Source organism: Vulpes vulpes, chromosome 12 (genome assembly GCF_048418805.1).
Source record: "Vulpes vulpes isolate BD-2025 chromosome 12, VulVul3, whole genome shotgun sequence".
Taxonomy (NCBI): domain Eukaryota; kingdom Metazoa; phylum Chordata; class Mammalia; order Carnivora; family Canidae; genus Vulpes; species Vulpes vulpes.
The window spans coordinates 176,837,242-176,859,891 of NC_132791.1; the positions used below are offsets into that span (position 1 = coordinate 176,837,242).

The following is a 22,650-nucleotide window of genomic DNA, read 5'->3' on the forward strand; positions in this document are numbered from 1 at the left end:
AGAAAATTTTTAATTTTGTATGTTTGGGAGCCCCATAAAAATATGGGAGTCAACAAAGTGACCAAAGCAGGAAGCTTTTATACCCCTTCTTTTCTTTTCTTTTCTTTTCTTTTCTTTTCTTTTCTTTTCTTTTCTTTTCTTTTCTTTTCTTTTCTTTTCTTTTCTTTCTTTTCTTTTCTTTTCTTTTCTTTTCTTTTCTTTTCTTTCTTTTCTTTTCTCCCCTTTCCTTTTCTTTTTTCTTTCTTTTCCTTCTTTCTTTTCTTTTCTTTCTTTCTTTCTTTCTTTCTTTCTTTCTTTCTTTCTTTTTCTTTCTCTTCTTTCTCTTTCTTTCTTTCTTTCTTTCTTTCTTTCTTTCTTTCTTTCTTTCTTTCTTTCTTTCTTTCTTTCTTTCTTTCTTTCTTTCTTTCTTTTTTGCTTTTATACCCTTTAAACAAAGAGACAAATTTGTGAAGAATTGACAAGACAAAGCAATTTGGGCTGGGGGGGTAGTAAATTGGTGAAGTAACAAGATTTATTTTTATGACCTTCTCGGCCCTGAATTCTCCCATCTCTGGTGATAAGGATGCCCTCTACCCTTCTGGTACAGGGAAGGCACCTTTCACATGGGAGATTTATCTTCTGCTTTTAGGTGGATGGAGAAGGGTCAGAGAGTCTTCCTTGTACTATTTCTCAAGGACCTTTAATTCAAAATAATCATTGCCATATTGGGGCAGTAATCATTGGGGTTACAGACTCTGAACTCCTACAGTTTCAACTTGATGAATGATCCCTTGACCTTCTGCCTTCGTGGGAAACTGGGCCCAGTGGTCTTAAGAGCAGCCTCCAACAGAAGCTGGTTTTTATCGCCTGTGCTTGACATTTTCCAAGACCTGAAGGTAAAACTAATGTCTTCCATATACCCTGTCACTGCTTCCAAATTCTCTTTTTTCCTCCTTCCAGAATTTGCTATTGAGGTTAGTGGAAGTACTAATGTATTGAAGCAACAAAGGGTAAGAGGAAATTATCAGAGAGTAGAACCTTTGAAATAGGTTGTAGAGGTTTGTTGGTATCAGAGAATGCCTGTAGGGATAGATGGCTGAGTTGGGTTAAAGAAAACATTACTTGGGGGGGGGGGGGGGGGGGCACCTGGGTGGCTCAGTTGGTTGAGCATCTGACTCTTGCTTTGGGCTCTGACCATGGTCTCAGGGTCGTGGGATTGAGCCCCATGTTGGGCTCCTTGCACAGTGGGGTGTCTGCTTGAGATTCTCTCTCTCCCTCTTTCTCTGCCCCTTCCCCCCAATAACTAAATCATGCTGCTTTTTTTTTATGGTTTTATTTATTTATTAATGAGAGACACAGAAAGAGACAGAGACATAGGGGAAGAAGCAGGCTCCCTGTGAGGAGCCTGATGCAGGACTCTATCCCAGGTCCCTGAGATCATGACTTGAGCCAAAGGCAGACACTTAACCACTGAGCCACACAGGTGTCCCACGAATTTTATGTTCTTTTTTTTTTTTTTTTTTTTTTTTTTTGAATTTTATGTTCTAATAGCTCAAACATTTCCTTGTAAATCAAGAGATCTGGGGTCTTTGAAACCTGACCAGAGAGCAGATTACAGCATTTATAAGAAGACAAAGCCAATGCAAAAATAGATGGCTAGCTCCAGAAGGATCATTGAATTAGTTGAGTCCATGGACTGTCCTCCTCGGGAGACTAATTTTAGGGGCACCTGAGCCTTCTCTCAGCCCAGTATGTGTACCCTTAGCCTTTGACCTAGTAAAGAGGCTTTTTTTTCTTCATCTCCAGATTTGTTTCAGTTTGATAGAGTATAGATTGTGCTGGGAGGGTCCCACCTTTCCTTTCTTTTTTAGCCTTGTTTTGACAATTTCACATGAATAGTCAAAGATTCCACCTTTTTTCCCTTCTCCCTCTCTTCTGATGGAAACCTCCTCCAGTCCCTGTACCACCTCCATCATCAGACAGGGCTGCTGGCCTATACAGACTTTTTCTGGGGAGAAGTGCAGATGTTCTCCAGAGCATACCAGGCTGGCAGGATTGTCTGGACAGGTGGGATTGCTGCAACAGTTTATCCTTATTATTACCCTCTTTCCTGTTCCTTTTCACCTGTTTCTGTTGTTTTAAAGGATTTTGTTTGGATTAATTAATTACAGGAGAGAGAAAAAAGCAAACTCTGCCTAGCTGCAAATAGGTCGGGTGCCCTACAGAGGCAGCAAGTCAGGGATCAGTGGGAGGCAGTGGAGGTGGGGTAGTGATGATTATTGGCCTTTCCAGATGATCAGGAGTAACCAATAATGCAATATGTCTGTTCTATGGAGGCTCTTTTAGGGCATTAATGATTAATAATGTCCACAGCCTCTCGCAGTTAAATTGGTCTCTCTGTGTCTCAGTCACTGAAGTAGAAAATGTGAAGGAGTGATTGCTCCAGGGTGGGGGCAGCCCACATGGCAGATGAATTAGAGTGCAGCCCAGAAGTTGCACAGTTTTAATGCCTTGCTCTAACCGCCATTACTTCCTTTCTTGTTTTTTATTTTTTTTTTAAATTTTTTTTTTAATTTATTTATGATAGTCAGAGAGAGAGAGAGAGAGAAGCAGAGACACAGGCAGAGGGAGAAGCAGGCTCCATGCACCGGGAGCCTGACGTGGGATTCGATCCCGGGTCTCCAGGATCGCGCCCTGGGCCAAAGGCAGGCGCCAAACCGCTGCGCCACCCAGGGATCCCCTTTTCTTGTTTTTTAATAAGCTTGTGGGGAGAGCAAAAAAAGGAATGGCCGTATAATAACCGGAATGTAGAATGAAGTTTTTAAAGACTTCCTTGCCTTGCCTTTTTCACTTCCCACCCCTTATTTAAAACAAAAACTTTCTGGTTTGATGACAATCATGTTGGCATTTCAGGACTTCCCTCTCTGATTCTAATTTGATAGAGGCCCATTCCTTTTTAAACGTTTCCTGTGATTTACTTCGAGACTCTGCAGCACAGCATCTATCTGAAAGGTCGCCATCAAAGATTATGTCTCTCTAAAATTTAGCTTGTTCTTAGGCAATGGAATGAAAATGATTCTGTATTTGCTAAAGAAGAAATGCTGATCAACTTGTTTCTTTAGATCTGTGATGTCACTACTTTCTTTGCTTTTATGTTGACCCAGTAGCCCTCCTCTTGCTCATCTAGAGATACCATTAAGTGAGTGGGCAGGTCACAGAATGAAAGAAAATATTTGCAAAATATATATATCTGATGTATATACTTAAAATAACTATGACAGGGATCCCTGGGTGGCGCAGCGGTTTGGCGCCTGCCTTTGGCCCAGGGCGCGATCCTGGAGATCCGGGATCGAATCCCACGTCGGGCTCCCAGTGCATGGAGCCTGCTTCTCCCTCTGCCTGTGTCTCTGCCTCTCTCTCTATCTCTCTGTGACTATCATAAATAAATAAATTAATTTAAAAAAAATAACTATGACAATAAAAAGACAAGTCCATTTTTTAATGGGAAAAAATTAGACATTTCACAAAAAATTACAGAAAAAAAGTTTTCATCAGCATTAGTCATCAGGCAAATGCCAGTTAGAACCACAGTAGATCTCCACTCAGACCCCCAGAAATAGCTAAAATGAAAAAGACTGAGAACACTATGTGTCAGTGAGAATATGGAACAGCTATTGATGTGTTGCTGGTGGGAACCTAAACCATGAGGGTTAATCATTTTGGATAGTTGTTTCACATTTTGTTACATTTAAGATACACCTACCCTGTGATTCAGCATTCTACTTTTGGGTTTTCATCCAAAAGAAATTAAAGCATGTCTTAAATTTTTTTTTTTAAATAACCTGTATGAAAATGTTTTATTCATGGTAACACAAAACTGGAAACAGCCCTGGTGCGTCTTGACAGGAGAATGGATAAGCCAAGTGTAGCCAAACCAAGGAGCAGGCCACACAGCACTGATGAACTTAGAAACCTACATGAGAGAGCCGGACACAAAAGAATAAATACCATATTATTCCATAAGTTCAAAAGAAGGCAAAACTAATCTAGGACAATAGAAGTCAGAATGCGGAGTGGGAATTGGCTGAGAAGGGAAATTTCTGGGAGGATAGAAATATTCTATATGGTGACTAGGGTGTGAGTTACACAAGCATTTACTAAACTGGAAGATAAATTGTACCCTAAATCTGTGCATTTCACTGTATGTACATTTCAAAAAAATGGGGCAGGTGGGTACTGCTGTAAAAGACAGGACTGACAAGTTAAAGAAGCTTCTCTTCCTTCTCTGCTGTCAGTGCAAGAATGCTTGAACACAGAATGGGGGCCAAGGCAGGGGTTTGACTGCATTTGGTTGCCTTGTGGAGGGGGGGAGCAAGTTGGAGGCACTGTGGAGTTTGATTTTTTTCTTCTAAGTCTGGGTCCATCATTGCCTGATACACCCCACACAGCAGGTGGAGCAGTGCCTGACGGCGGAGGAAGCCCATCCCAAATAGCCGTGGAATGAGTGCCACTGCCCCTTAAAGTTGCCCTGGTGAATAAGACCCACTTTGTGTTTTTTTTTCCAACTTTCAATAACTGGAATTTGCTTCATTTTGTCATCATAAGGGGTGTCTTGTCTGCCTGAGAAACAGTCTTCAGAATAATTGCAAAATTGTGCTACTTGGACTCCATGTACTTGGGGATGGATAGTGAAGCTTGACTATTAATAAAATTAGGGCCATTCTTCTGATCTTCTGAGAGCTGTGAATAGTTTTATATTCTTCATATTCTAGTTAACAGCATACAAGACCTACTGAGAAATAAATGTGATTTTGGAAGACCTTTTATATTAAGTCTTAGAAGAATGTTGTAGCTTTCATCTCTTTCATCATTTCAGTGGTGTACTCCCTGGGGAACAGATTGTTTCACCGGCTTTTCCAGGGGCGTGATCTGCCTGATGCATTCAGAACCAGATGTAGAAGGCAGAGCCACTTTATTCCTGGCCTCACCTTAACCCTCAGTTAGTCAGGCTTGGTTTCAGCTAAGTCATGATCTCAGGGTCACGGGATCAAGCCCCACATTGGGCTCTGTACTGAGCACAGAGTCTGCTTGGGATTCTCTGCCTCTCCCTCTGCCCCTCCCCCAGCTTACGCTCTCTTGTGTGTGCACTCTCTCTCAAATTAATAAAAGTCTTTTTTTTTTAAGTCCTCAATTTCTATATCTGTCATTATTTTTGAAAACTAGCCTCGTGACTCCTCAGTGACTTAGTTTGGCTGACCCAAAATAAGTCCATAGCCTTACCTGAAAGTTTGGACAGCCCATTCAGTTTATCTTCAAACCATGATGTTTGGATAATTACTTAAGTGGTAATGTGCATCAGTGGGAGGCATCAGGAACTTTCTCTAAAGGCCTTCAAGGGCAACCTTGGTGGCTCAGCGGTTTAGCGCCGCCTTCAGGCCCAGGGTGTCATCCTGGGGACCCAGGATCGAGTCCCACATCGGGCTCCCTGCATGGAGACTGCTTCTCCCTCCACCTGTGTCTCTGCCTCTCTCTCTCTCTCTCTCTCTCTCTCACTCTCTCTCTTTCTCATGAATGAATAAATAAAATCTTTTTAAAAAAGAAAAAAAATAAAGGCCTTCAAATTGTCATATGCTCCTAGTATATATAGTACAGCTCCTCAGGCCCTGAGCCCAGAGGACCTCTGGTTCAGGAGTCACGATGGACCTGGAGTTTGCATTTGAGATTGTCTCAATCTCAAATGAGAGAGATTGTCTACACTGAAAAATGTTATACTGGGTGTTTGAGGGAGGAGAAAGGAAAGGATTTCATCCCTAAAATTTATCAGGCCCCCTCAGGGGCTGTAGCTCCCTCTGAACCCTAATGAGGCTGTCCTTTTCTTTGTTTCCCTGGCAGCCGCCTGGCTGCTGGCATATGGCAGGAGTGTAAGACATTTTGAATGAATAAATACATTAATTAAAGGAACAAGTGACCCATACAGAGAACACTGTCAAATACAGCTCAATTCAGGTACTTCAGTGTTATGAGAAGGATTGTACATGTAGAAAATCTTTATTAAGCATTAAACAATAAGAAACATGTTAAATGACAAGAGCAGCAGAGGTCAGAAAGAACCCATTGCCAACCAGGAGGACCAAGCGCTTAATAATAACTACCAGACTGATGGCCACACAGAAAAATCCCTTTCTCTTCTTTTCTGCTAAAGGAACAGAAAGATGTATTAACCCAGATTGGGTCTCAAGTCAGAGATCATATAGGTGCATAGTTTGCAGAAACAAATGTACTGTTCAGTCTCCTGATGCAATCTTGGGCCCTGCTCTCCCGACTCCTTTAGCTAGTTCTGATATTTTTTTGGTCCATATTTTATTTGATTTTTTTTCTAGGATTTTATTTATTTATTTGACAGAGAGAGAATGTACAAGCAGAGGGAGAGAGAGAGGCAGACTCCTCGCAGAGCAGGGAGCCCAATGCAGGGCTCAATCCCAGGACCCTGGGGTCATGACCCTAGCAGAAGGCAGACACTCAACCAGCTGAGCCACCCAGGTGCCCCATGGTCCATATTTTATTTTATTTTATTTTTAATATTTTATTTATTCATGAGAGACAGAGAGAGACAGAGAGAAGCAGGCTCCACCCCACGTAGGGAGCCTAACATGGGACTCGATCCCGGGACTCCAGGATCACGCCCTGGGCCAAAGGCAGGCCCTAAACCACTAAGCCACCCAGGGATCCCCCATGGTCCATATTTTAAACTGATGTCTTTAGCATACTGTTATTTCTTGGTTTATCAATTTTAGACATTGTTTATTAACTTCCTGTTAACTAGTTTTTAAGAAGCACCAGCTCTTGTTGTGGAAGAAGCATGACCTCTTGTCCCACCCTGCCCCTCTGCATCCCAAGTCCTCCTTCCAGTCCTCCAGTTTAATGATACTGCCATCACTGTAGTCATATTGCTACTGAGGCAGGATGTGGACTAACGTTATATTTCCTCTCATGTATGTGTGTGTATATTTGTTAGATTGCTTGTTTTTTTATGTCCCTATCACAAATTTTTTCCAGACTCTTTCAACAAGGCTGTAAAATCTCTCTCAATACTGTTCTTGACTATGTCAGAAAATCTGTCATTTCTATCCCTCCCCCTTTCCCCCCCATCCCTTCTGGACCCTTCTACTCTCCTGCTCAAGTCAGCTCTTTGTTCTCTTGGCTTTCTGTCTGGCTGTTGTTCTGGGCCTGCCTTTTATCCCTCTGTGTAACTACTCTGTTTCTTGGACCTCTTGTTCTCTTCTTTCTAGGTTTATTCTCACATCTTCATAGAGCTCATCCTCCAGTAACATCCTGAGGAAATGGTTTATGGGAGATAAATTTTTGAGACTTTGCATTTCTGAATATACCTTTGTTCTAACTTCACATTTTATTAGTGGTTTTCATGGGTATAATACTGCAGGTGGAAAATTACTTGTCTTTACAATTATGAGGACATTGCTGCACAGCCAAGCTTCTAGAAGTCTGAAGCCATTTGGAATCCTTTTGGGTTTTTTGTTTTTTTGCCATTGGGAATTCTTGCATATTTGTATATGACCTCATTCCCCAGCCCCCACCCCCCATCTCCCCCACCCACGTCCCACTGGAAGTTTTTAGAATTTTCTTTTTATCCCTGGGATTCTCGCCAAACACCAAGACCCCCAACAGTGAGAAGAACCAATTCCTTTTTGCATCTTTTTCTAGCTGCTTATCACCATTTTATCCCTTTCATTGTGTGTACTAACTCCCGATTTGATTCTCGCTGAAGAAGAGAGAAAGTTAGTATCTGCTTAAGTCTCTTACCTTGACATGGTTGGTATGACAGCTGGAGCGAGGGCTCATCTTTGGTGCAACTCAGTTTGCTGCCTATAGCAACTCTGTACACCTGGATAATTCTTTCTGGCAGATTCTGACAAGCAGTTCAGTTAGCTGAGTATTGAGTTAGCTAATTGCTCCAATTACATCCATTCAAGTATTGGTTTTAGCTTCAAAGCTGGACTCAGGCATTGCTCCTGGCTTATAACATAGTACTGTAAATGACTTTAAAACTAGTCCCCTAAAACCAAACAAAAACAGCCCTGCGTAAGGTGGCCAATGTCAAGGGAAAAAACCTCATTCGCCACACACATCAAACGAGGTCTCCTGACCTGATTGTTCCAAAACTGCAGTTTCACATACAATAAATCCAAATACCACCTTTGTTGTTGTTGTTAAATATTTTATTCATTTATTCGTGAGAGACACAGAGAGACAGGCAGAGACACAGGCAGAGGGAGAAGCAGGCTCCATGCAGGGAGCTGGATGCAGGACTCGATTGCGGGACTCTGGGATCACACCCTGAGCCAAAGGCAGGTGCTCAACCACTGAGCCACCCAGGTGTCCCCTTTATTTGTGTTTCAATTGAGGTATCTTTGCCCCTGGTAGCCCAGATTGCAGTTTATGACAAGATCATTGAACATTCTGCAGGCTCTCGGGGGTGGTGCTGAGGTTAAGAATTTGTCCTAACAAATCCCAGGCTACTGACAGCCATTCAGGGGGGACTACCATCTGTTGCAATGAACAAATGCTTTTCCTGTGCCTGCTCTGAAATACTTAGTTCAGGGAAAACCTAGCCAAAGGTGGGCAGCAGCTACGAGATTAGCCAGCACAGAGAATTGTTACTTTAGTAGGTATCATTATTGGAATCTATTTATAATGTGCAAAGTTGATGTTTTCTCAATATTCATACATTCTTTTAACAAATATTTATTGGGTGCCTACCATGTGTTTAGCACTGTGCCAGGTACTTGGGATTTTATCAGTGAACAAAACAGACATTGGTTCCAGCTTTGTGGAGTCTCCATTCCAGCATGGAGCTAGAGAGTAAACATGACAGATAGACTACACGGTGTGTCAGAAAATGCTATGTTATGAAGGGAAGAAAAATCTGGGGAGGGTAGGTGGGGTGAGGGTGAAGTGTTAAATAGGACAGTCAGGAGTAAGCCTCACTATGAAATTGAGCCTTGAACCAAGACTTGACAGTGGTGAGAAAGTGAACCAAGACACTGTCTGGGAAGGGGATATTGAGGGCAGAAGGGAGGGGCTTTTGAAGATCCCTCAGTGGGCACATGCCTGAGGTACGATGATGGGGATAGTGTCAGGAGAGGAGGTCTGAGAGGGAAGCACAACCAAATGTCATTGCCCTCTGCTAGGATGTGGCAAGCTGCTGCAGGCAAAGTCCACTGCACAGGTGGGTAAAGGAGGCTGGAGTTAGGCACAGAAGTCTGGGGCAAGGATAAGGAGGACCCAGGGGTTAGAGGCACAGAACTGGTATGTGAGCCTTGGGCCTGGATGAGGTCACTCAAGCAGACAAGTCCAAATTGTGGGTTGTTCTACAGGCAGGGCGACTATTCTAGATTAAGGAGATTAGCTTTTCTTGGTTTGGAATTTTTCAAAATGAAAAGTTTGGGGTTGGGGGGGATGCAGGGAAAAAGTCAAAATTTAAAATCTGTGCTGCCGGGATACCTGAGTGGCTCAGCGGTTGAGCATCTGCCTTTGGCTCAGGGCATGATCCTGGGGTCCTGGGATCGAGTCCCACATCGGGCTCCCTGCGTGGAGCCTGCTTCTCCCTCTGCCTATGTCTCTGCCTCTCTCTCCGTGTCTCTCATAAATAAATAAATAAAACCTTTTAAAAAAATAAAATTTGTGCTGCCATAGATGAATTAGCCTCAGAAAAAGGTAGAACAAGCAACTCTTAAAATACCAGATCCACTAATTTTTCTCTAGTAGCAGCAGGATTTTAATTTCTTTCTGGATTCTAGAGCATCTTTTCAAGGACTAGGAGAGTAAGAGTGGAGACGACAGGAAATACTGATGATCTGTCCTTTGCCAGGCATTGTGCTAAGTGCTTCTGTGTACACTGCAGTGTCTTTCTCGTTTGTCGTCCTGGCAAATTCCTTCTTGTCCTTCAGACTTCAGACACCCCCACCCCCTCTCTGCAGCCTTCCTCAACTTACACTAATGCTCCTAGTACTCTTACCGAGCAGCAGTTTTCTCCTAATGTAATTATTTGTTTACATATCTGTCTTGCATGAATGAATTAAATGAGCATAAGAAACCTGTCTCCATTTCCAATGGCCAGCAGAGTCTGGCACACTGGAGGCGCTTAGTAAATAAGGCCTAACTTGATGAATATCTCATTTAATTGTCATCCTTCAATGCAGTTATTATCCTCGTTTTACTAATTGATTAGTTGAGGCTGAGAGAACTGAACATGCCTGGGATTTAAAAACAAAAATTAAATGGTTAAAGGCAGGTTTCTGCACCGAGTGCTGAGCTACCACGCCCCACCAGTTTATAAACACAGATCCAAACTAGTGCTGGTGATGTGCGAGACTTGGCTGTCCAAGCAGTGCTCAGATATTCCAGAGTCTTATCTCAAGTCTAGATTTCTGATTTTACTGCCCCTCATGAAATTTTTCTATCAGCATAGGGGACAGACAGGGAGTTTCAATGCATTTCCTATAGGAAGATGTAATGGGCATGAACCAAGAGACATGTTGCTTCTAAATGCTTTAAGGTAGTCTTAAACCTAGGATTTAAAAGTCTTAGTTGTGGGGCACCTGCATGGCACAGTCAGTTGAGCATCTGACTCCATTTCAACTCAGTGGTTAGTGGCTATCTCAGTGTCCTGAGATCAACCCCTATGTCTCAGCTCTGTGATCAGCTCAGAGTCTGCTTGAGATTCTCTCTCCCTCTGCCCCTACTCCCCTTAATTGAATAAGTCTTTAAAAAAAAAAAAAAAGATATTGTTGAGAGAGTAGGCAAATCAGTAGAGAAAGATTAGCAGTTGCCTAAGGCTAGGGACATGGGGATGACTGCTGATGGGTAGGAGGGTTTTTTTAAGGGCATGACAGACAGAATGTTCTAAAATTAGATTGTGGTAATGGCTGCACAACTGAAAATACTAAGCACCACTGACTTATATACTTTAAATGAGTGAATGTGAATTATATGTGAATTGTATCTCAACAAAGGGCTTTAAAAAGTATTAGCTTTGGGGGCACCGGGGTGGCTCAGTAATTTAGCACCGCCTTCGGCCCAGGGTGTAATCCTGGAGACCCGGGATCGAATCCCATGTCAGGCTCTCTGCATGGAGCCTGCTTCTGCCTCTGCCTGTGTCTCTGCCTCTCTCTCTGTGTGTGTCTCTCATGAATAAATAAATAAAATCTTTTTAAAAAGTATTAGCTTTTTAAAGAATAAGAAGTGATCATCAGATTTTCCAGCACTCTTTCAAAATCCAAGTAAATTTAGTAGCTTCTATATTTGGGTTATTGTCTCCATTATCTTCATTCTTAGAGGAAACCTCTTCCTCAGTACAGTGAGGTAATTTGGGGGTTGTTTGTATTGCTTGCTTGTTTTCATTTGAGCTGCAGCATTCAGATGGGAGCGTTTGTTTCCTAGCTCCAAGCCTCCTTCCTTCATCTACATCTGAGCAGTGAGAATGCTGAACTTGCTCATGCAGCCTGCTGATTGACCAGCTGAGCCTCACAGCCCGGAAGGTCATCTGGAAGCCCCTCCCTCCTGCCCCAGGAGAGGGAGATGGACTCTCCCAGGCTGCTCTGCTGGCTTGGGGGCAAGGAGCTATGCGTCAGAGCTACAGTCTTGTTTTAATTCCCTCAAACCATGTCTGCATGGCAGGGTTGGCCAACCCTGTTTCAGCGAATACTCATCTCAGCCAGCAATTGCTAAAGCACCATTTCAAACTTTCTGGCCATGACCCTTGGTGGATCTTGAGCATAAAGGCACATGCTGTGAGGGGATCCCAGAACACTAAGAAACTGAATTTTTGTTCAGGGTTCGTGTATCACTTGTCAGTAGGGTTGGGTGATAGGAACTTTGTAGAACAAACCTCATTTCTGAATGAAAAAAGCTGCTTTAGCAACCCCTAGCTGGCAGATAAAGGAAAGAGACTTGATTTATGCTTTCTCTTGCCTTAGAGATGAAGGGTGGGAATTCTTTTTGGTGGTTAGTGATGCAATGGGTAAAAATCTTCCATTTATTAAAGAGAAACTATGTTGTGGTTGTACAGATTGCCCATCTGTGGTTAACGTCTATGAAAACCATTTCCTGCGTGCAATAAAAAGAAAGTGTTCTGCTTTCTCTACCAAATTCCGTGGGAACGGATATTTCTCTTTGTTGAAATCCACTACCCAGGGGCGCCTGGGTGGCTCAGTTGGTTAAGCATCTGTCTTCAGCTCAGGTTATAATCTCAGGGTCCTGGGATCGAGCCCTGCATCAGGCTTCCTCCTGCTCAGCAAGGAGTCTGCTGCTCTCCCTCTTCCCACTCCCCTCACTCCCCACCCTTCACCCCATGCTTGTGCTCATTTTCTCTGTCTCTCTCTCTCTCTCTCTCTGAAATAAATAAATAAAATATTTTTTTAAAAAAAAGAGAAATCCATTGCCCTGCCTTAGCAAAGTGACATCCTAGGCTTAGGCTGAAACAACCCCCTTCTTTTGATCACCCTATGCAGGTAACTGGACTCCTCTAACTGCTGGATTGGGAGGGTGCCATGACAGGGAAGCCACTAATGCTGATGGTAGTGTGCCTCAGCTTTTTAAGGACAGGTGGGAGCAGCCCTGGGGAGGTGAGCAGGTGGGAGTCTAAACCTCTTCGGGCGGGGGGGGGGGGGGGGGGGGCAAAAAACCTCTTTGAGTTGCCTGTTTAGGTTAGCAGGATTGCAGTTTCTAGGAGACTCAAAAAGATACCCTGGCAACAGAGTAAGCAAGGGATGTTGCAGATGCCACCGTGAGAGTGATATGGAGTCAGGACTCCAAGCAGGAGTGCCAAGTGCTGAGAAATGATCTTTTTACCGCTTTAGCCTAATCAAGTAAAAGGACCATAAAGCATACTCCCCTCTAGATAGGACTTTGAGGTGTCAGGAATCCCAGCTGTGTCCAACTTCTATATCCTCTCATTTGGAATTTAGCATGCTTCTTTAGGAGCAGTGAGAAGTTTGGAATGGAGAGGGAGTAGTTTTGCAAGATGTATGGTAGCCAACTCATACGAGTTTCATTTAAAGCCCTGTGGTTCGTGTGCCTACCCATGTCTAGGAAGGAGCACAGGCGTGACTCATTTTCCATGAAGTCTCCATGTTGTAAAACAAAAGGAATATTTCTGATCAGACTGAGGACACCCCCACATTCTGAAACTTAACCTGATCTCAACCTGGGAAGTGCCCAGGAACTTAACATCTATTTTACGTTGACATCCTCAGACATTTTCTTGAGGAGATTGAGACTTGCCTGGGAGAAAAAGAGAGCTGAAAGTCAAAGAAAAAACTAAATGCTGTGGTTTGAGAAAGCATGCCAAGTCCCTAATCAGCAATTAGCCAAACAAGCCATAATTGAAGCACATTTATCTTCCGTGTCCTATGCTTTGCTTCTCATGGTGGCTGGTTTGAGAGATGTGCTGTTTGCTCACCCATGTTTCCTGATAGGAGTGATTGGGGTGAGTGTGGCTCCTACCCTCAGATCAGGCAGGTGGTCCGCAGACCCACACTGGCTTTGCACTGTCACAGGAGAAAGTCAGCCAGGCTCTCCTTCGGGGGGCTCGTGACTGTCAGCAGCCAGGTCCTGATTCTGCCCCTTCTCATCCTTACCTCTGTCGCTATTGGTTGGGAGCCCATGTAGAACCAGTATTTGGAAAACAAGCTGTGCCCTCCTCAGTAGAACTGCCAGACTCAACTGCATAAAGAAAAATGTCATTATGGGCTCCATTAGAAGCTGTATTTAATAATTCCTTGAAAATTCTGCCTCAGAACTGTAAATGGTATATTTGTGTTGGTCAATAAATTATTCCTCCCAGCTGTACCCGATCGTACAAATTAAAGCAACAGCACTTTGCACCTCAGGGGAAAGCATCCCCTTCCCCAGGCATAGTCCTCATTCCCAGTAAATTAAAGGTTTCCACTGTGGAGAGACAGGCCTTCTTCACTCCCTGACTGCTATAAAATGAGAGAGGCCCTTCCCTGCTGTGCCATGATCCCCACCATAGGAATAGTGGAAGGAAGGAAACTGCTGGAGCAGAGGCAGGAAGAGATGTGGCATTATTTCTTTCACAGAGAATGAGATGAAACCACAGGGGAGTGGAACAAAGAAGGGAAATTCAAGAGTATCATTTCCTAGGGGTCTTGTGGGCCAGCCAGAAGGGTTTTCCTTTGCCACTGACTTCTGTCACTTAACCCGTAGGCATAGCAGGCCCCTGGGCCCTTGAGAAGAGTGTCTGGCTATGTAAATGAATGCTTCCATGTTGGCCAGAGACCTTTGTACTTACCATTGACTTGTCCAATCTAGGACTGTGCTGATGATCTTATAACCCTTGGCCTTTTCTCTAGTTACTGCTTTTTCACTTTTAGAAACTTTCTTACAAGGTAGAGTTTTATGATTCCTTTGAGATTAATCAAATATTTGTCCTTGCAACCGGATCCTTCACTTTTTTCACCTCAGTCTGTCCTGAGACATTGCCAGGGCGTTTATAGAGTGAAACACCAGAAATAGGCAGTCAGAACTTCGTGAACATCCTTAGAGTATTGTCCTACGTATTTACACATTGATTACAAATTCATTACAGAGGGGAGAGTATACCTTTACAGGTGAGAGCTATGGCAGTCACCACCTTCCCCAAGGGACCACACTGAGCATCATGAGTCCTGAGCTGACCTGACACTCTGCCCATCGCTATGTGATGGTGCAGTAAGCAGTACCCAGCCTCATCTACCTGCCTACTTGGCACAAGAAACAGACAAACCCTAAACAAGCAGTATTCTATAAGACTGCCAGCCTGGACTCTAAAACTTGGCAATGGCATCAAAGACGAAAAATCAAACAAACAAAAGGCAGGAGACTATGCTAGATTAAAAGTAAAGGAGGCTAAGAAAACGTCAGATGTAGTGCCTGAAGGATGGAATAGGACGACCGTCAAGGCCATCTGGAAAGGCAGTGAGACAAATGAGAATAGGACTTTAGATGACACCTTTGTATCAGTGTTAAAATTCTTGGGTACAGAGTGAAATGTCGTGTTTATGTAGGAGGATACCTTTAGGCATCACATGTCCAAATGCTTTGAGGTAAAGTGGCATGATGTCTGCAATTTACTTAAAAATAGTTTTGCACCCCCCAAAAAAATTTTAAATAGAGGGATCCCCGGGTGGCACAGCGGTTTAGCGCCTGCCTTTGGCCCAGGGCGCAATCCTGGAGACCCGGGATTGAATCCCACGTCGGGCTCCCGGTGCATGGAGCCTGCTTCTCCCTCGGCCTGTGTCTCTGCCTCTCTCTCTCTGTGTGTGTGTGACTATCATAAATAAATAAAAATTAAAAAAAAAAATTTTTAAATAGAGAAGGGGGGGAGGGGGAGAGAGAAAGCAAATATGGGAAAATGTTAATAGTGAGTGAATCTAAGCTAAAGTATTCAGATAATAGTTCTCTGCTTTCAACTTTTCTGTCATTGTGACATTTCTCAAACTAGAAAGTTGGAAATTTCTGCCAGACCACCCCCAGAGTTCTTGTGCGAGTGCTCCCATATCCCATTCCTTAGAAGCCCGAGTGGATTTAAAGCAAAAAAAAAAAAAGCCTGAGTGGAAGGAATGCTCATAGTAAAGCTCACATTTTCCCAACTGACAGTACAAGTCCTTGTGCATTTCCACGCAGATTTCTCTCTGCATTATATATATGAACCAAGTACTACAGGTACCTTTGTACACCAAGGAAGTGCGAGGGACAGAACCTGGTCTTCCTAACACTTGTTTTACTTTGATCTTCTTTGAAAAGTCTGAACTAGGCAGCTAAATAAAAACAAACAATGGCCCTTTGTGACAGGACTCCCAAACCCACTGAACACAATAGACCAGCAGAGGACTGTTGTTCACAAAGAAAAGGGACATTACATTAACTTTCTCTTGGAGTGTGATGCTAAATAAACGCACTGCCCAGCAGATCCCAGAAAAAAGTCTTCATTGTCACTACAGAGCCTCTAACCCCAGTTACTTGTCTCAAGTTGAATAGCCTTGATTACAACCAAGACCAGGAGACATCCTCTCCTGCTTTGGGAAAACAGTTCATGGCTTTACTGTGAATGAATGGTTCATCCTCTCCAGGAAGAGCTGTCCATATCAGTAGAACCAAGTCAGCTAGAGTGGTTGGGCTTCCAGCATCAGCTGAGAGGCCAGAGCAGGGCATAGGCTACCTCTGTGCTTCATGGACAAAGAAGAAAGAGCTGGAAAGGGCTTTCTGTAATGTATTGTTTCAGAAGTGATGAAAATTCAGAACTTTGCCACCAGAATAATCAGGTTTGTTTCAGAGACATGTTTTAAAGATGTATGCCCCTGACATCAGATAAGACAGACTTGGGGCATTTGGGTGGCTTATTCAGTTCTTGATTTCCGCTCAGGTCATGATCTCAGGGTCATGGCATCAAGTACCACATTGAGCTCTGCACTAAATGTAGAAGCTGCTTAATATTCTCCCCCTCCCCCTTTCCCTCTGCCCCTCCCCTTGCTGTCTAAATAAATAAAAAAATTTTTTTTTAAGATTTTACTTATTTGACAGCACAAGTAGGGGAAATGGCAGAGGGAGAAGCAGATTCCCTGCTGAGTAATGTGGGGCTCCATCCCAGGACCCCAGGATCATGACCTGAGCTAAAGGTAGATGCTTAACTGAGCCACCCAGGTGCCCCAATAAATAAAATATTTTTAAAAAATCAGACAGACTTGGGATCCCTGGGTGGCGCAGCGGTTTGGCGCCTGCCTTTGGCCCAGGGCGCGATCCTGGAGACCCGGGATCGAGTCCCACGTCCGGCTCCCGGTGCATGGAGCCTGCTTCTCCCTCTGCCTGTGTCTCTGCCTCTCTCTCTGTGACTATCATAAATAAATAAAAATAAATCTTAAAAAAAAAAAATCAGACAGACTTAAGGGTACTTCATTCTTGGATTGGTGTAAGAGTAATAGAATTGAGTGGCAGATCCTTGGCTATTTGTATAAACACTGAAGCTGCTGCCATTTGCTGGCCTTTATGTCACCTTTTGCTGAAAGATGCCATTTGGGGAGGGATGCTGGCACTGTATCAATGTTAATAACAGATTCAAGAGTACTGACAGTTTGTCAAGCCACAAAATGTTTAAGATCATTTGGAATTTCTTCCCTGACTTCTGATTTTCCACTTTCCTGAGCCCAGTGTCCCATAGCATACTGCCAGCACAATGTTGGGAAGTGAATGGAATTTAAACTCTCCCTAATGTAATGCTGGCTTCCAGGCCATTTCCCTGAGTTGTCTCATCTTGGGCTTTGGGGAGATTACTTAGAGATTTGCACAGGTGAGGAGTAAAACTGGCCCAGGGATTGGGGCTTTACTTTTCATTCTTACAGATTTCAGCTAAATCCAAAGAAGGTTTAAAAGAGAACAGTGGTTCCAAGCAGACAGCTCTCACTGAAGACTTAACCATCGTAAACTTTCTTCCATTTCTCAGGGAGTAGTACCATGCCAGTTCCAGATCCTTGTATGGCTCTGGAAAGTAGTCCATGTGTGAGCTACAAAAAAATCCACTCCTGCCTTGTAAACAGATGACAAATACTAAGGAAACTGCATAGCTGTGCCAAAGAATCTTTGTTCCAAATAATTTGCATTTTAGTGGTTATGCAAGTTACAAGACATAAGGCATAATGGAGCCAGGCTCTGTGTGCTGAAGTTCTAAGTAAAGGTCAGTAGTACTTCCTTGTACATGTGCTGACCCTATCCTTGCTGGTCTATTTTTACAGCTGCCTTTTCTGGCCTGTTGGTTCAAGTGCAGTGTTGACTCTTCCATTTGGATAAGCCCATTGTCAAACCGTGATTTAGTTCATTAAATATGTAGTGGTCACGCACTATGGTGAGGCTTTGTGCTACACTGTCAGTCAAGAATGAGTAAGACAGGAGCCCTGTGTACAGTGAGCTCCAGGACAACAGGGAAAATAAGAATACCCCCTACATACAACACCACCACCAAATCAGCAATGATAAAAGTTTCAGTATGGAAGGGATCCCCAAAAACTACCTATTCCCAGCTCCAGCAGCAACCATGTGGAAAAGACAGACTGGAGGTAAAAGCACTGGGTGCTAGTACCATGTCTCCCCCTGGGAACTTGGGCCAGTTCCTAACCTTCTTGGATTTTAGTTAATTCATCTCTAAAATAAGGAGGTTGAATTAAACATCCTCTCAGATGGTCCCTCTTTTGTGCCCTCACAGTATGCTGTTATTATTTGCCTGTGTGATGATCTCTATTACATTGTTTCCTTGAAGCCAGAGATCATGCCTTATATATTCGTGTGTCCCTAGTTCCAAGCACAATGTCTGGTATACAGTAATTTCTGTTGGAGGAGTACAATGAATGACCCACTCAAAATTCACTCCCAAATCTAGAATTCTATTCTGTGGGCCAGCTGGGTGCCTGAGGCCAATTTTAAAGATTATGGAGAAAGATGTGCCCACTTTTCCTTTACACTACAACCAGTTGTAGTGTCCTGGCATCCTCTCTGTTTCCATTTAAGTTATTTTTCCCGGCTTCCTTCCAGCCCCTATGGTAAATACACAGCAGAATCCAGAGCATCATGATGGTGGCTACAAAACAAATCGGTTGGGCAAATCTGAGTCCATGCTTATGGAGCTGGAGCAAAAAAACCAAGTTACTATCATATCTTTCTGACAGATTCTACAGGATAGAGTTTATAACTTAGGTGCAGTGAATTTTGTTAAACTTCTATTTCTGGAGCTAAAGAGAAGCAGACGTTTTAGCAGATTATCATCATAAACTTGGAATTCAGAAAGGAAGAAGCTAACTTTCATTTTGGCCTTTTTGTCCCTTTTACTTTTCTGAGTTCTGAATTTTTGTTTATGAGGTCTTCGTTGGTGTCTTCATTGGTGTCAATGTTAGCACAAGACATTGGGCCGGGTGCTGACATTGGGAAGGGAACTGAAGATAATTCCTTATTGAGGGATAACTAGACAGAATGTATGAGAAAGAAAGGCTTGGGGGGCACCTGGGTGGTGAAGTTGGTGAAGTGCCTGCCTTGGCTTAGTTAATAATCCCAGGGTCCTGTGATCGAGCGCTGCATCAGGCTCCTTGCTCAGGGGGAAGTCTGCTTCTTCCCTCTGTCCTTCCCCCTGATCTTTCTCTTTCTTTCCCTCTCTCTCAAAAATAAATAAAATATTTTAAAAAGAAAGAAAAAGAAAAGTCATGGTAGGAGCCTCTTTCATTGCCCACTGCCCTCAGCCATGCTCTCTTATGGTATGAAAGCCTGCTGCTTAGAGCAGAGGCAAGCAGAGCCCATGCCACTTGGACAGGTTTGTCTTTACATCAGGCTTACAGTAGTTAGACCAGTAGAGGACTGTGACATTCAGGAAGAGGTGGTTGAAATGCCATTGTTACATTGGAAACATCTTGGCAGCAATGTGCTAGACATGTCTGAGTATAACGTGGATGTAATCTGCCAAGGGGCAAGTAAATGGTGCATTTCTTTGGACTTTGCCTTGCAGTAGGCAAATGAAGAGTCTTTTGAATGAAATACTGTGGTCTTCTGTGACACAGCTCAGCATACTTTAGAACCAATACCAGAAAATCCGTGGCTGAGGAAAGAGGTGGTCTGTCAAAGCCAACTCTCTGATAGTACCTTGCCCAGTACCTCCCCTTGATGGCTTTGGAGCCCAGAAATAGAGAAATCAGAGGTTCTGTTGATCTGGTGCCTGAAATTGCACCAGTTCCTGCTGACAGCAGGGCAATCCCCAAGAGAGTTCTAACCTCCCCCTTTCCACAGCTGCCAAAGGCCTGTGGGAGGCCACTGCTGATTTACTCTCTCCTTGATAGCTGCAGTTCTTGGTACCAGCGCGGTGCTCTCGGCAGTGCTCTTTCCCAGCAAAGAGCCAGCAGCCCTTGCCCAGAAGCTGAGGCTTTCTTGCCTGCTTTGGCTTTCCTGAATGTCTGATTGATGGACCTTAACAACAGAGATAGGGCCAAGTTCACAGTAAATGTGCTTGCCTGAAAACTGTGATGGAGTGATGCCAGAATTGTACCATGGAAGCCCCATGTGAAGGGGATGATGAGTGTGAGCGCTCAAAAGCCTGCAGGAACCCCACATGCCAGGTTCCAGGAAGAAAGGGCTGTCATGATGAGCTTCTGCGTGTTTTGGCTGCTACTGTAAATGTGTCATTCACTTTGATTTAGCCTCAAATACAAGACAGGTAATTTTGCTTTCAAGACTTTCAGATTAGGGAATCATAAACCATGTTCGTGACCCAATGAAAGCAGACCTAGAAGCTTTCTCTTAAAGCATATTAGTACTGGTGACATTTTGCTGATGTTTAGCAGTAAACAAGGCAAAGAGGGATTATGGCTTTTTACTTTTCTGGAACTCTTTTCACTGCTATGTAGCAAAAGATTATTTTCTCAGATCTCTCAAAGTGAATTGTCAGAAAGATTATATAATTTGGGAATAGTGTCAGAGCTATATAGGCTGAGAATGGGAGATGGTGTACAGAGCCTGTGGTGTTGCCCAGGTAAAAGCAGAAATTCTAGATGATTAAGAGCTGATTAGTGAATGAATGCAAATGAAAATTATAGTCCTTAGAATCCCTCAATTTAAAAGTGTTGTGAACACCCTTTATTTGAGCTACAGAGATCTGATTCTCTCCTAATTGTTTCTGTGATCCAGGTTACATTTATTGTGTGCGTACCGTGTACCCTCAGAGAATAGTGTCGCTCCTAAGCATCTTCATTAGATTCCCCTCAAAAAAAAAAAAAAAAAAGATTCCCCTCAAAGCAGAACCTCAGATAAGTCTGTTAGTGTAGGTCATTCATTGGGAAGCCATCCTTGGGAAGTAGGAGTGAGGAGGTAGAGCGAATGAGAGGAGGAGGGAAGAAAAGCCACTATGAGAGCATGTTTCCAGGACTGCAAGGGCTCCTTGCCATCAGAACTTTTCATGAGCCTGGCCCCAATGGCATGAACTCCATCACACGGCCAGGCAGGCCAGGTAGTGCTTCTGACTTGTAGGCAGGGTCAGAGCAGGCCCTGCAGGCAGGAAAAGAAAGCCTTGGGGTGCATGCTCTTGATGGATGTTGTCAGCAGTGACTCTGAGCTTGCTCAGGATTGAGCAGTATGGCAGCAGCTAGAATCAGCGTCCTCAAGCATCTGCTATGAGAGGGATTGGTGCTGTACTGGGAGAAGGACTGGGTGCACTAAAAACACCAGCAGAAGGCAACTCATCCAGAGATTGGGGCAGCGTCCAAGAAGGAAATGGCCTCTAAGCTAAGACAAGACTAGATGAATGGGAGATGAACTATAGCTCTATGGTTGGAGCTTAGATTGCAAGGGTAAATATGCTGAGGGAAGATAAGCAAGAATTTTGCAAGGTAAGGAAAATAGTCTTCATTGTAAGAGCAATAAAGGGTCAGGGAAGAGGGGCATCTGGGTGGTTCAGGTGGTTAAGTGTCTACCTTTGGCTCAGGTTGTGATCCCAGGGTCCTGGGATCAAGCCCTGAATCAGGCTCCCTGCTCAGTGGGGAACCTGCTTCTCCTCTCCATCTGCTCTTTGCCTTCCTTGTGCTCTCATGCTTTGTTAGATAGATAGATAGATAGATAGATAGATAGATAGATAGATAGATAAATTCTTTTAAAAAGGGAGTGGGGGCTTAGGGAAGAGATGTAAACAGAAAGACATGATAAGTTGTATATTCTAGAAAATTTCACCCTAATGGCAGTATGTGAAATAGATGCCATGGTGGAGCCCGTGACTGAGGGTGAGACAAAGCAGAAGTCAGGGAAGCCAGTGAAGAAACTGCAGCTCTCCAGGTGAGAGTGTATAATGGTGAGAACTGGGGACACATTCTAAGTTTCTATGTCCTCACTCATGCTCTGCTCCTGGTAAATATAGCCTGAGTGCACACGCCTGCCCGTGTGTACATGCATGTGTGTGTGCGTGCTTGTGTTTTGATGAGACTATCGTAGGGAGTGAGTTATCTAGAAAAGAATTTTTAGAAGATGTGAATTGAAAGTTCATAAAGAGCTGTTTGGAAAATTCTAAAGCAAACTGGGAAGGAAAATAACTGTGAGAAAATATCTCAAATACTCAGACATGAGACAGTACAGGGAGGGCTCTGCACTGAGAATCAGAAAGACCTTACTTTGTCCTGGCTCTGCATTTTCTATTGGCTTGACCTTTGTTGTGTCATTTAACCTCTCTGAACTCTGTTTATTTGTCAAACTCAAAATGAGGATGATGATGCTTGCCCAGCCTATTCTGAGTCAGTGTAAAGCTAACAGTGTGTGGTGGGAAATGACCGCAACAGGGAAGCTAACATCCTCTAGACCAACATGAATAGGACAGGGGTATGGAGGGTCGTGGTTTAGCCCCAAGAGTCTTGTGTTCAGTGTAGACATTGGCCTGTCTACCCACTCCGGGGCAGGAACAGGGCGTCCTTCGCAGTCCATGTGCTTCAGGGAGGTGGGTTCCAGAAGGGTTAGTGTGACACTAGATCCTCTTGAAGGCTCCTCCCCTTGTTTGGAAACTCAGTGATCCTCCTTCACAGGCCATTGTGAGAGTAAGAAGAGAAAATAGTAAAGCACCTGGAGAATTAGCATTGTAGGCAAGTG

General features: G+C 43.7%; 1 protein-coding gene across 5 annotated transcripts in view; it reads left to right on the plus strand.

Annotated features, from left to right (window-relative positions):
* CFDP1 (craniofacial development protein 1) overlaps positions 1-22,650 on the plus strand; it is a 137,477-nt gene that overhangs the window by 95,207 nt on the left and 19,620 nt on the right. The window contains exons 6-7 of one of the 5 annotated variants that reach the window (XM_072731512.1): positions 749-875; positions 1,935-2,046. The exons of 3 other annotated variants lie outside the window; for them this stretch is intronic. In XM_072731512.1, coding sequence (XP_072587613.1) covers positions 749-875; positions 1,935-2,046 — 239 coding nt within the window. The remainder of the gene's footprint in view (positions 1-748; positions 876-1,934; positions 2,047-22,650) is intronic. One more of the 5 variants, XM_025993060.2, reaches the window with a different exon arrangement.